Consider the following 13,408-nt stretch of genomic DNA (forward strand, 5'->3'; position numbering starts at 1 on the left):
CAGGCAGCATCTATAGGAAGAGGTACAGTCAACGTTTCGGGCCGGGACCCTTCGGCGCATGCTTAAATTTCCAGCATCTGCAAATTTCCTCGTGTCTGCAGTTTTAATTTATGCTGCCATGATACCTCAGGTTCACTGACAAGGTAACTGTGAAGATACAGAACCAATTATAAGACATAGGAATGGAATTAGGCCATTCGGTCTATCGAGTCTGCTGGGCAACAATACTACAAATTAATGAAAATTTACAGACAAATTGTACAAGTATATGCAGCCATAAAGAAAGTCAAGCTACCTGAAAAATAACAATACCAACAGCAACTAATCCAACACAGCCCATCCAAACCTGGGAGCTTTGTGATATTTTGAACCTGATCCGACGTATTTTATCAGGTTCTGTCAAGCTCTGGATGAGTAGCCAGGCTCTAATTCAATAGGCTAGCTTTCCAGAGAATCCTTAATACTGTGAATGTCTTTAAAACTTTGACATCTCTGAACGCACAAGAAAGTTTTTGGTCAATGTCTTTTGTGTCAGTGACAGAAGCACTTGGTGTGGAAAGGTAATAAGATGGCGTAATAGGAGGTCATCGAGCCCACTGTGGATTTTCATCAGCGCTGCTCCCCAACTCTTTCCTCATTGTTCCGCATAATACCTAACCTTCGGTTGAAAATTGCTGTTGAACCCACTTCCACCATCCCTCCAGCCAGCCTAGATCAGATCATCACATCTTGCTGAGCGGAAATGTATTTCCTTATCTGCCTGCTGGCTTTTCTAATTTCTAATCTGTCTCTTTTGGTCTTGAGGGTACTTCAGCAATATTTTCTCCTGGCTGGTGCAGAATTTTCTGCTCCTATTATCTCTCCAGAGAGAGGATGTGACTTCCTGGATGGGTGGATAGAGTATTTAGGTCAGGCAGTGTAATCTTCAGACGGGGGAACAAGCATTCAAAAGATACACAATGCGGCAGGCAATGGATAGCATGACTTTGATTGGCAGAATTATTTCCAAGTGGGCACAGACTGTGAAGCAGGAAACAGTGTGCCATCCCTTCATTGATGATTGATAGTTCAGATTGCTGTGGAATTGTTTGAAAGAGGAAGCTGATATTTGTAAAACCAGACATTTCATTAAATCCTGCTCCCTCTGCAAAGTCTCCCTTTAAAAATCACAGCACTGCATCCAGAGCATTAACACCATATTTAAATAAGGTGATATTAATTTATACTCAGTTGCCACTTTATTAGGTACTGCCTGTATCTGATGAAGTGGTTACTGAGTGTATGTTCCCCATTCTAACGTTCGGTCCAAACAACAGTTAAACCTCTTGATCATGTCTGCATGATTTTATGCATCGAATGGCTGCACATCAGTGAGGTGACCTTAAGAGAAAGGAGAAGGCTTGCAGGTGTACCTAACAAAGTGGCCACTGAGTCTATCAGTCAGTTGGAAACACAGTGGAACCCTGGGCAGCTCTGTGGCACAGTTGGTACGGTGGTGCTCTGCTTCACAGCGCCAGACATGTAGGTTCAGTCCTGGCCTTAGCTGTTGCTTGTATACAGATTGCAAGTTCTGCCCCTGCAACTTCATAGGTTTCCTCTCACGGGTCGCTCAGCTCATTGGTCATGATATCTTGCCCCTAAGCGTGCAGGTGATTGGTGAAATCTGGGGAGAGTCGATAAGAGTGAAGGGAGAATAAAATGGGATTATCACAGATTTAGTGGTAGTTTTTGATGGTTGTCACAGAGTTGATTGGCTGGAGAGCCTATTTCGATGCACTTTCTCTCTATGACTCTACAGACAGGCTGACAGTCCCCAGCCTCGAGCAGAAAGATGAGGGCGTAGAGCCTGGTACTATTCTTATCTTGGGTGGTGGGGTGGAGATGGGTCTCTACCAAAGGAGGGGTAGGGTGCTCCTTCCCTCCGCTAGTCTGCAGGTCACCCTTGTGCAAGGTGTAACACCTGCCTAGCCCCCCCACTCCCCACCCTCAGATCAAGGTCACGTGAAGCAGTGGTGGCGGATGATCATACAAGCAGCTGGTGCATATCACAAGTCCTGGTTATGCGACCACTGACCACATCAGTGAGGGAAAACAGAAGGTTTGCAGAGAGTGCCCCAGAGGCTTTAGATCCACAGCCATTTCCTATTTGACAGTGCCAAGAAAAGCAATAAGGGAGTACAAACCTGGTGACACGGAACCTGGCTGCCTTGCAAATACAACGGACTTGGAAAGAAGAAAGTCTGTTGCTAATGGAGGACGGGGTAGAAGTTAATGAAAGTCCCGTGAAGGTGGGCTACATCATCTGAATTTTCCCATCATCCCCTGCTGATAGCCTGGCTGAACTCAGCCCAGATCATGAGAAGATTGCCTTGATTCCCTCTGATTTTCCCACTGAAATACAACCTCAAAAGATATCCCGCTGAGGTCAGATGGTTCAAATGTTTGCAGAAGACAAACTAACAAAAGGCAATCATTGGCTGCCCAGTTGCAATGGTTCTCAGTCACCTGAATGCCCCCTCCTTCTGCTTTGACATCTCTCAACTGAAGCTATTTCCTGGATCCATGTTTGGCACTTGAGTGCTTTGTACCACCCATATCTCAGTGACCCCTCAGTGCAGAGATAATGGGGATCCCATCACTGGCTCATTCGGAGACTGCAACAAAGAGCTTGGTAGGTTTTGCACAAATCCAGTTCATTTCAATTGAACAGGTCATTTGCAAACAGTGAAATAGTCTGCAAAGCTTTGATATAACGGTACCTATTGCAGTAATGAGATTACAAGTAATGAGATGTCTATTACAGTCATGCACAACGGAACTATTAAGAACTCTAAGTAATCTACCCACAGACAGGAGGTACTCCAGATTACGTGTTAAGCATTTAAACTCATTCTTAATTAAAATTAGCTCTTAATACAAACATCCTTTCTCAATTGAATGGGTGCTGATATATACTACCCAACTTTGTTTAGATACATTAAAAGATTTGTATTTGTAATTCATCCTTAGAAGGCCAATGACAATCTTTGAATACTTAATGACTTTTAGAATATATATCTAAAAGGATTCTATCATCCCTTATCTGTTATGTCAACAGCTATTATCCACCTAAATTTTACCATATTATTTTAGAAAACACTCCTAACACCCATTATGGTGGATAATTTCCTTTCAACTGACCAGCATTGCATTTGGTTCTCAAAGACTTTGTTTGCAAAGGGATAAAGTAATTCATGCAGACCAATAGCATAAGTTGTTCCAGTCCTGAATAAGAAGTGTGATACATTTGAAAATGGCTTCCCAAAAGAATGCTTCGTACTATTCAAGTTTCCGTCATGTGAGATGTGTCGTCATAACTTTTGCATTTTACGCAAAATGGTGTCTGCTTTTGGTGTGAAACTTAATTGAAAGATAACTAATTTGAAAATTACATCAGATATTCTCACAGATGAATGTCATTTGTAAGTTAGTCTCACAGACCAATGAGTTAATATTCAATATAGGAACAGAAGTAGGCCCTTAACTCCATCTACCTACCTTGCATTTGTGAATACACAATCTTGTACTGATCCTTTAACCTACTCTAAAATCAATCTAATTCTTCCCTCTTATATAGCCCTCCATTTCTTCTTTCATCCATGTGCTTGAGAGTCTCTGACAAGTCCCTCATGTATCTGCCTCTACCACCACCCCCGGCAGTGTATTCAACACACCCACCACTCACTGTGTAAAAAAAACCTTACCTCTGCAACCCCACCCCCCCAAATTCATTCCTCCAATCACCTTAAAATTGTGCCCCTTTATATTAGCCATTTCCACCCTAGGAAAAAGGCCCTGGCTGTCCACTCTATTAATGCATTTTGTACACCTCCATCGTTACCTCTCATCCTTCTTCACTCTAAAGAGAAAAGGCCTAGCTTGTTCAACCTTTCCTCGTAAGATATGCTCTCTAGTCCAGGTAGCATCCTGGTAGATCTCCTCTGTACCCTGTCTAAAGCTTCCACGTCCTTCCTATAATGAAGCAACCGGATTTTCCGTTGCTTCTGCCTTGGTTTTGATATCACAGCATATGGAACGATGATCAGGGGTTCCCAACATGGGGTCTGTTTGCAGACCCCATGGTTAATGGTATTGGTCCATGGCATAAAAAAGGTTGGGAACTCCTGCACTTGAGGAATACAATGAGTGTTCAAAGAACTATAATTGCTCTTTAAACCATTATCCTGGCGTTAGCAGTAAAACTATGGTACGGGAAGCATGCCCTAATCCAGAAGATAGAGGTCTTGAAGAGATGTAAACTGTATATTAATGGGTATCTTGAGAATGGCTTGGTTGCCCTGGTCTGGGGGATGCTTTCTCTGAGGAATATTTTCTCTCTGTCTGATCTAACCTCACTCTAATCCCCAGCCCCCCAGCCCCCTTTCACTATGGCTTCCTTCCCACTCCATCTGCCCATCACCCACACACTCCTCCCTCTGGAACCCCTTCCACCAGTGTTCCCAAACACAGATCTCTCCTCCATCAAAAACTTCCATGCACTACCTTCCCTTCCTCTCTGATTCCACCAATGTCATCCTTTTGTCGCCTCTACCTAACTCCTCCGGCCTCTGTTGCTATTTCTACTCTTCCCTGCTCCATCTGCCTATCACCCTCCTCACCTGGATCTACGTATTTCTCTCCAGCTCTTGCTCAACCCCGTCTCCCTCACCTCATTATACTGGAGATCTCTCCTCTGTCTTTAAATCCAGATGAAGAGTGTCAGCCCAGAACATCTACTACCTATTTCCCTCCAAAATGCTGCCTGACCCATTGAGTTCCTCCTCTTTTTTTTCACTTTGTCAATACAACCTCAGCCCACACAACCTAAGCTTTGGATCAGAAAACATCCCGTGCATCTATGCCACAAACCTTCAAACAGCAGTGGAACCATTCTGAGATAGATTGGACATAGTTGAACAATTGTTCCGTTGTTTAGTTAAATGATGTGATCTAGGGATTCTGACTGTAGAATGCCTTCTTCTGGACATGATGGCACTATGAGCTATTATGTGTCATCTCTGAGACCAGAACGAGAAAAATGCTGGAAAATATCAGCAGGTTGGGCAGCTTCTGTGAAGATAAGCAGTAGGTTATCGTTTATGTTCGATGGCCTTTCATCAGAACCTATCATCAATCAAAATGTTGCATTTGTGTTTCTCACTCTGCAGATGTTATCTGACCTGCTGAAGATGTATACCATTTTTTTGTTTCTACTTCAGCTTTTTAGCATCTACAGTATTTTGCTTTTGGGTGTGTATTCTATGGTCCTTCAGGAAGAAGGCTGAAAGGTTCTCCAGAGAAAAGCTAGCAGTAAGTTAACATAAACCTCACTTGCATGACTGAACTGACTGTACTTTCATTGAAATGCAGACAATTTTCTACAAGTTCTTTTCAGCTGGAAAATTAAAATGCACAACCATGTAGTATTAATATGGTCCTATTAGAACTCAGTAACATCAAGCCTAATTTGAAAATATCTGTCCCAGATTATTCAGGTGTGGCTAATCAAGACTTTTATTCATGGGAGAGAGAAAAAAGATTAAAGATAACCTGATTCTTTTCTTTGCTAAATTGCTAATCTTTTATGCGTTACCTTTGATACCATTTGACATTTTGTATTTGTTCAGCTTTTGGAATATCATTGTTGCTGGCAGGTCCAGAACCTATCGTCGACCTCCAGTTGTCCTTGAAACTGGTAGCTGGCGTGACCATTTAGTAATCATCCACATTGGGTTTGGAGTCACAAATAGGCTAAGCCAGCTGAGTATGAAAGGCATTAATGAACTAGGTGGGTTTTTAAACAATGGTCATCACTATTAATGAATCATATCTTTTCTCCCCCAAGTTCCAGAATAGCAGGTGACTTTAATTCTGAGCTTGCTAAAGTGGGATTTGAATGGTGGTCTCTGAACTTTTAGCTTAGACCTCCAGATTACCTTGCCTGGAAAATTAATTAGTGAGCTATCATCGTACCCATGGAAGCAATGTTATTTTAATAAATCCCCCATTCCATGAAATTTATGAAAAGTATTCTTGCGTTACAAGTTCAACCTTCTCAGTGTTTTACCACCACTTTGATCCTTTTCCAAATGACATGGACTAGGCTGGTTAACCTCATTTATCCTCAAGAGGACACATCAGAACTCAAGTCCATCTTTGGCTATTTAAATGTCTGGTGAAATTAAATATATTGAAAATCTTAATCTCTATAGCTCATATTTGTACAAGAAATGTAATAGAATTAAATCACATTTTGACTGTTTTGAATGTGAATATTTACTCCCCATTATGTAATGACAAATGATTTTCAAAAATAAAGCTGATGGTAATTGGAATACTGATTAGGTACACCATCAGTCAAGTAGGCTACATGCCAAGGTACAATATTGAGCAAGGTACTGTACACCCTTCTTATTAAAGGAAATAGATTGCATAACATGCTCACCTAATGTTTGCTCATTCCCCCCCCCCCCCCAGCATTACATAAGTTCTTTTGCAGACTGCTCTCTAAATTGGGTACCAGAAGCATTCCAATGTCTCAGGTACTTGGTACTGTACCTAATTCAGAGACCAGTCTGCAAAACAAAGTTACATGTGCAGTATGTAATTGGGGTAACAATGAGCGAGTATTTCAATAATTCACTGGTGTTGTAATCAGAGACTGCCGCTAAGAATATTAAATAATTTGTGATTATTCTCAGTGCATTAGAACTTATTCTTGCATCAAGCATTTCAAACACTCTGAAAAGCTAATCAAATAATCAGTATGCACACTCTCAGTATTGAGCTTATTAGTTGGAGATCAGGGTATATTCCTGTGATTTTCCATTTATTAATGTTTTTAAAATGAAAAGGCAAGACTCCTAGTTCACAGGTACAAATTCAAAGTGGCTGACTTTGTTGAGTTTGGATATTTGGAGAAAAGCACTTGAGAACCAGGATCATTAGAATTTAGACACAAGAGATACTGTAGATTCTGGAAATTCAGAGTAACGCATACAAAATGGAATAAACAGTTGACGTTTCGGGTCGAGACCCTTCAAAATGTTCTTGACTCAAAATGGCAACTGCTTATTCATTTCCGTAGATGCTGCCTGACCTGCTGAGTTCCTCCAGCATTTTGTGTCTGTCATTATAAGTTAGATCTCCACTTCACTCCTATCGCATTCCTCTGTAGTTTTAAACTGTTTTAAATGGTGGGTACTCTCGTTTCAGTGGAGATGCAGAATCCTCTCCTGGAACCGTCACCTTGTTGTGTTAGAGAGGCTTGTGAGTTCATGAGATCCCGAGAGTGATGCTGTCCGGATTTTAGCCATCCGGCACTTAGCTCCTAGTAGTGTCATAGCGGTAAATTTCCAGATAAAGGGCGATCCAGCCAAGACTTCAGTGGTGGAGCTGGTGACATAACACAACAGTGAGAGTGGAGGAAGACCACAGCCACTGGGCCCTGAGCTGGATCTGTCAAGGATCGTGTGGTAGCTGCCTGTGCATCAGGTTTCCCGTGTTACACAAAGCCATTCTCCATTAAGGGAATCCACCCTACAAACACTAAGGAGAACACCATCCTCAACTTGAGTGACCACACTGCTCTTCTCAAGATAGAAAATATGGTGACCATCTCTCTATCAATAACACATAAGCCCATATCTCAATGTTTCCGTAACTGATGGAAAATTCACTTGGTTATGACTGAAAGCTCCAGGAGGACACTGCTGAATTGTTTCTAATATTCTGCAATCATTTTTTTCACTAGACTGCAGGATAATAAAATTAAGTTTCTTTGACAGGTTTTCCAACAGTTCCCACAACAGCAGTAGGTTACTGTATAGGATTGAAAAAGGCTGTAGAGAGTTGTAAACTCAGCCAGCTCCATCATGGGCATCAGCCTCCCCTAGGTGAGGACTCCTTCAAAAGATGATGCCTCAGAAAGGCAACATTCATCATTAAGGACCTTACCATCCAGGACATACCCTCTCTTCATTGCTACCATCAAGAAGGAAGCACAAGAGCCTGAAGATACAAACAAAGTTTCAGGAACAGTTTGTTTTCCTCTGCCATCAGATTTATGAATAGACCATGAACCCAAGAGCACCACCTTATTATTTTTCTTCTTTTTTTTTTGCTTGCTTTTTGCAATACTTCTTCATTTTAATGTATATTTCTTACAGTGATTTATATTTTTATTAGGTATTGCAATGTGCAGCTCCACAAATTGAACAGATTTCATGACATTTGCTAGTGATATTAAATCTGTTTCTGATTGTGAAGTTTTGCAAGGGATCACACACCAGTCCTAATCGAGGAGTCAGCAGTGGAAAGGGTGAGCAGTTTCAATTTCCTGGGTGTCAACATCTCTTAAGATCTATCCTGAGCCCAACATATTGATGCAATTGCAAAGAAGGCACATCATTGGTGATACTTCATTGGGAGTTTGAGGGCGTTTAGTATGTCACCAGAGACTCTGGCCCATTTCTACAGATGCATGGTAGGGAGCATTCTGACTGGCTGCACCATCATCCGGTGTGGAGGGGCCACAGCACAGGACTGGAGAAAGCTGCAGAGGCTTGTGGATTCAGCTAGCTCCATCATGGGCACTAGCCTTCCCACCACTGAGGACATCTTTAAAAGGCCATGCCCCAGAAAGGCAACATCCATCTTTAAGGAACCCCATCACCCTGGACATGTTCTTTTCTTATTACTACCACGAGGGAGGGAGGAGGTACAGGAGCCTGAAGATACACACTCATGTTTTAGGGGCAGCTTCTACCCTTCCACCGTCAGGCTTCTGAACAGACAATGAACCCATGAACACTACCTCACCAGTTTGCTCTCTTTTTGCACTACATTTTAAAGTTTATTTATATGTATATATATTTTTTCTTACTATAATGTATAGTATATTTATCTATTACACCATAAAGCTGTCACAAACAACAAATTTTATGATGTATCACAGTGATATTAAACCTGATTCTGATTCTAGTTGTGAGGTACAGGTCTGCGAGTAAAGTGAAGGACTGGAAATGCTGAAGGCAACAAATAAACTCTCGGATCATAAGCTTTGCAAAGTAGGGACGCAGGCTCGTGCTCAGTTTAGTGCAAAACATGCAGACAGCCGACAAGTCCATTACTTTAAACTGTGAGACACGGGGAGATGAGCATGGGGTGAGTGAGGTAATTGAGAAACTGGGTGGAGTGCAATATGTTCATGTGCAGAAGGTGCATCAGCTGATGCTGAGGTGGGGACAGCGGGTTAAAACAGAACCTTCTCGGTCACTCTTATGAAGGATGAGCCAGTGTCTATTACGATTTCCCAATGCAATGATTGGGATTTCCTATTCTAGCAGAATCCTGGAAAGGTAACCAGACAGCAGGCATTCTCTAGTCCCCTGGCCTGGCTCTGTCCCCACCCATGGGGTAAACTCCTTGGGTGGAGTCGTCTTTCATTCAACAGGGAGCACTTTGCAGATTGGTGCAGGAAGTGGCCTAACCTGCCCCTCCATATTCCCTCCGGGTCATGCACAACTCTGACATGGGGTGTGCCCCAGCAGCAGAGCCCACGCTCGATAGTTTGCTGCTTTACCGTACCACGGAGCACATTCCCCACATCAACACAAGGCAAAGGTTCAGACCCAGCTTCTCAGGTGCAGTGGGGAATAGATAAGAATATCTAACCTTGCCAGAAATATCCTCAGCTCAGTAATAGTTTTTTTTTGGATGTGATGAAGTAGGATTCTTGTTATGGCAATTGAGGTCAGCTCAAGAAGTTGTAAGGTATATATCTTTTAAACTGTCAAAAATTTTATGTAGCTCAAGGGCTTAAAATTAATGAGATCAACATGCCTGCACAGCTGAGGTTTTTCAGAAGGCTTGGAAGGTGACCTCTGCTTGAGGAAAGGTTGGAATCCAGTCAGGAGCCCACCTGGCCCTCCAACAGAAACTCACCTGGGGCAATGAGAGGTCTGTAACAATGCAGCCTGCAGTATACCCACTGTACTCGAGGTACGGCAACCGTCTGTCCCTGTCAGAAATCCCTGCCATTTTAACCAGGCGCCAGCACAGTCACAAGACAACTCAGTTTAACATAATAGCACCAGTTACACTGGGACTCAGACTAGAATACACTCTGTTGAAAGTTCTGACTTAGGGCCCCTGACATACAACTTTAGCTACTTCCCTGTCCACAGAAACTGCCCGGCTCGCTGAGTATTTCCCAGGAATGTCTGGTCACATCCTAAGGCTGGTAATTGGAATGGGTGTAGATGGGAAGAAAGGTTGATGTGAACACGTTGGGCCGAAGGGTTCGTTTCTGTGCCCTTATGACTTGTAAGGGTCTTTGTAATTGTAATGCAATGTAATTGTAATGGACTCTAACTGTATGGCTATAATTCAGACTGTCAGCATCTGCGTGGTGTATATGCTTTTCATTTCGAGTACATTTCAACGACCAGGCTCGAGGTTTACTTAACGAACTTACGCGTGACCTAATTAAGAAGTTGCAAGTCACTAGCGCGCAGTTATACAACTGGCCGTGTTCTGCAGAACAGTCAGATAACGGGGATTGAGAGCTTTGCGCATAATGCACAGAGCAATAACACTTCCAACAATACCAGTGACAATCGGGAAGGCAACACAGATACTTGCAGATACTGTCTGGAGCCGAGTTGCAATTCGCTCGTTTTTTTTTAAACTATTATTCTAAATTCTTCATGCTTCTGTTTATCCCGTACAGCACCAAAATTGAGAAACTATCTCCAAACCTTGCCAAAACTCTATACGCCAGTTACCAAGTTATACTGTAGTTCTATCGGCGATACAAGTTAGTCCCGCAGCTGTGTGAAACTAGAGCGTACACAAGCAACGCACTCCACTTTACCTTCAGTGTGAACGGCAGACACATAGGTCCAGTTGTACCTCTGCACGATGTCCAGCATTGCTCGGGCCTGAAGGGTATCTGAGGGTACAACTCTCAGGAAATATTGGAACAGTGTCTTGTCGCTCAAGTCGATGCTAGTGGCCGAGTAGGCGATCTGGGGAATATTGAAGAGCTGCAACAGGTTCTGCACCTGAATGGCCACAGAACTGGAACCTGGCCCAATCACCCCAGCGATGGGGGTCTTGGTTTTCGCACCCGCGACTGGTCCTTCCAGGCACTGGGTGAGCCCATCCCTCTCGTTCCTCATGGAGATGAGGGAGTCGCGGATGAACTCGATGCTCTGCTCCAGGGCAACTGACGAGTGCCAGCACGAGTCCCTGATCTCACAACCCAGAGTGACGTTGGGCAGGAGATTGTGGTTGGCGTTGATCATGTCCAGAGTGTGAAACATGGCTTCTACCCTTTGGATCCCATACTGCTCCCGAATCTCTCCACACTTCCTCTCAGGCACTTTCTCGGCCGGGGGCTGGTGGTGCACAGAGAAGAGAGCGCCAATAATCACATCACCGTCCTTGCGAGCTACCGAGCGCTGAGCCGTGTTCATGGACAGTAGAACTCTCTTGCCCGCCTCATGTTCCTTGGCGCTGGGGGTCAGCGGGATAAAGAATAACCAAAGTGCCACGATTTCAAAGCAAGGATTCCTGCTGTTGCTCAGGCCGCTCTTCATGGCTATCATCTCACCAGACACATTGAGACGGTAGGTTTAGTATTCGCAAAGGGCTTTCAGTCTGTGGAAACGCGCCATTGAGGCTGAAAAAGAAGTCATCAAAGTGATATTAGAGCATGCCTGCAACATAGAACAGTACAGCATAGGCCCTTCAGCTACTACGACCACGTCTAACACAATGCCACATTTAACTAATTCTCTCCTCTCTGCACGCGATCAATATCTGTTCATTCATGAGCCCATCTAAAAACCTCTTAAACGCCTCCATCGTATCTGCTGCCACTACTATAGCTGGCAGTCCGTTGCAAGCACCTAGCACTCCCTACGTAAAACAAAAGTTGTCCCACAATCTCCTTTAAACTTTCGCCCTCTCACCTTCAATGCATGTTCTTTAGTATTTATTAGACAGAGCACCGGGAAGGACGAGACTAACTGCGGCTCTCTGTACCATGAGGGAGTTTTCCATCAGTATTGATGAAGGGTCCCAGATCTGAACCATTAAATTGTTTATCTGCTCAAACAGATTCTGAGTTTTTCCCCCGGGTTTCTTTTTTTAATTTCTTATTCAAGCTCTTGGTTACAGCCTTTGTCGGGGAATCGCTGATTAACCAAATCTTATTTCTCCCGCTCGGGGGCAAGGTGATTTACGAGTACAAAAATGCCCCTAAAATGTCGAATCAAGTTTAAAAAAAAATTAGGTTAAATATAGGGAATGAAGATTTTAGAATAATAGCTTTTAAAAAGACGAGCGAATAGCAACTCGGCTCCAGACACCAAAGTATCTTCATGGCGAAGATGTCAAATCAAGCCGCGGATTGAGTACAGACAGGCCGGAGAACATAACCATCGCCGATTTATGTTTAAACCTGGGCCAGTGCATATTAGAAGAAACAACTGTATAATCATCAGTGCTATCAATTGGAGTCCAACAAATGGATTGTACAAAGGTATTTGGAATTAGTAACACTTTCTAAAATCGCGGAATTACAAACAAAAGTCATCCAAGATTCATTTAAGTGATTACAACAGATATTTTGTAACCATTCCAAGTGCAAGACAGAATGGAGCGAGGAGATTCTGGGCAAAATCGCGCACTGTAGCTTAGATACACCAAGATAATGCCATTAATATCTTGGCTCTCCTTACAAATCCGTCCAGCCACATTTACCGAATTTAAAAAACGCAGTTTTTGATCCCAGTTTCCCCCATGTTAAGGCATGATCCCGCTAACTCTACTTTTGAACGTGGTGGTATGATGGATGCAGGTTCCCATGCACTGTAATGTATTGGTTCTTACTGGTCATCGTTTGGATAAATCAGCACCAAGGCTAGCGCAACTCTGTCACAAGGACCAACCGTTTGCTGGCTCTCCATCACCAAACAGCCCGGAATTAGAGAATGAGGTTAGAAACCTACCTGCGATCATGCAACATCCACACGCCTTGCGAACCAGGAGTACCCTGCCTTCTGCCAGCTCTCAGTCGTATTAGGGCAGGTCTATCGCGCGAAGCTGCTTTGCTTCAACACTTCTGCCCCCTGTCTTACACTCCACCTCACTGCAAAGCTGAAATCAGGTCATTTCCACCGACATCGTTCGTGTGTTCCGAATCACACACGGCTAAAAGCAGAGGGACGCCGCTCGCAGCAGAAGTTCATGTGCCCGAAAGGGCCTGAACATCACCCCTCCTGTCTCCTGACACCGGGTGAATAGCAATTATGATTTTTTTATTGATAAAAAAGAAACATATTTGCTATCTGCACACGGA

General features: G+C 43.4%; 1 protein-coding gene across 1 annotated transcript in view; it reads right to left on the reverse strand.

Annotated features, from left to right (window-relative positions):
- LOC134350167 (metabotropic glutamate receptor 1-like) overlaps positions 1–13,099 on the reverse strand; it is a 202,146-nt gene extending 189,047 nt beyond the window's left edge. Inside the window, exons 1-2 of the mRNA XM_063055133.1 lie at positions 13,059–13,099; positions 10,916–11,725 (exon numbers count right to left, since the gene is read on the reverse strand). Coding sequence (XP_062911203.1) covers positions 10,916–11,651 — 736 coding nt within the window. The 5' untranslated portion in view covers positions 11,652–11,725; positions 13,059–13,099. The remainder of the gene's footprint in view (positions 1–10,915; positions 11,726–13,058) is intronic.
- Positions 13,100–13,408: the final 309 nt, after the last annotated feature.

Source organism: Mobula hypostoma, chromosome 8, assembly GCF_963921235.1.
Source record: "Mobula hypostoma chromosome 8, sMobHyp1.1, whole genome shotgun sequence".
NCBI classification, from domain to species: domain Eukaryota; kingdom Metazoa; phylum Chordata; class Chondrichthyes; order Myliobatiformes; family Myliobatidae; genus Mobula; species Mobula hypostoma.